Below are 1286 nucleotides of genomic sequence, written 5' to 3' on the forward strand. Positions count from 1 at the left end.
CTGAGGATAGTTTGTGGCTGTGGAGGAAACTCCTCGTGCATACCTGAGTTTGGTGCCTGCTCGTGCTCTTTGTTCTGACTGTCACATGATTATCGTTGCTACATCTATAATTGCAGTGCTTCCCTGAGTCTGCGTCTGCCCCGCGTGTTACCCAACCTGGGAGGAGATACGCCTGCAGCCCGGCTCCCTCCCATCATGAAGCAATCCTGCAGAGCTGCTGTTAGATCGCACCGCAGGTCTTTGTTGGTGCGCAACCCGACACCCTGCAGATAGCTTTTATGCTTAAGGTGCTACTTTGTGTGTGAGTATTAATAAATATCAGTTTCTTGCTGATGCAGTATCACAAAGCTCAGAAATATTCATATTCGCTCAGATGGCAACCACTGAGGGAAACTGCAGTTCCTCTGGTGGCCTCTAGAGGCGCACTGTAAAGGAGAGTTAGTCCCCACTGAGCCCCGAGGGCCGGTGTCCTGCAGGTTTGAGACATGTCCTCGATCAACACAGCTGATTTAAATGTTAAATGACCTCCTCAACATGTCCTGTAGTTCTTCAGAGGACTGGGAACGAACAAATCATCTGATTCAGGCGTGCTGACCCAGGGTGAGCTCTAAAACCTGCAGGACACCAGCCCTCGAGGCCTGGAGTTCCCCACCCCTGCTTTAAGGGTCATGGCGGCTTTTCTTGACAGGCGTCCCGACGTGGGTACCTGGAGCTGATCTGGAGCCTTTGACGTTGCTGAAATCTTTGGCTTGCTGTGTGGACAATCCCATCTGACGGGACATTCCCGTAAGAACCAATCACATGCCAAGGACTCAGGCAACTGAGAGCTAGAATCAAGTTAGAGAAATACATTTTTCACTTTTCTCCAAGCTTTCTTCTTCTTCTTCTTCTTCTTCTTGTCTCCGTATCAAACGGAGTTTAACCATCCAGCTGCCTCCACGTTGATTGTTGGTGATGTCGGGATCAAATCTGCCGTCTGTGGGGAATCCCAGGTTTGTGTGATGCACCATGAAGCAAGTTTATCGTAGGAGGCAAAACCATTTTAACCCGAGTGAATGCAGATGTGCCTCTGCTCGTGTCTCCTGGCAGGAAATCGCAGCAGGTCGTCTCGTTGCGTGGACTTTATTCTCTCTCTCGCCACTTTGTGTTTTTGTAAATGTAGCATTTAAAAGTTTGTGCTTCAGGTTTCCTGAGAGAAACGTGAACATTTTATTCATGTATGACGTAGAAATGAGTTGATGTGCGTCTGTGTTGGATCTGCACAGTTCTTGGGTGAAGCTTCTCGC

General features: G+C 48.9%; 1 protein-coding gene across 1 annotated transcript in view; it reads left to right on the forward strand.

The window, feature by feature from the left end:
* The first annotated feature begins 263 nt into the window (after positions 1-263).
* Positions 264-1286, forward strand: part of dapk1 (death-associated protein kinase 1) — a 42418-nt gene continuing 41395 nt past the window's right edge. The window contains exon 1 of the mRNA XM_013910189.1: positions 264-301. Within this exon, the coding sequence (XP_013765643.1) occupies positions 279-301 (23 nt within the window). The 5' untranslated portion in view covers positions 264-278. The remainder of the gene's footprint in view (positions 302-1286) is intronic.

Source organism: Pundamilia nyererei, unplaced genomic scaffold (genome assembly GCF_000239375.1).
Source record: "Pundamilia nyererei isolate P.nyererei 1_Seehausen unplaced genomic scaffold, PunNye1.0 scaffold00038, whole genome shotgun sequence".
Lineage (NCBI taxonomy): Eukaryota > Metazoa > Chordata > Actinopteri > Cichliformes > Cichlidae > Pundamilia > Pundamilia nyererei.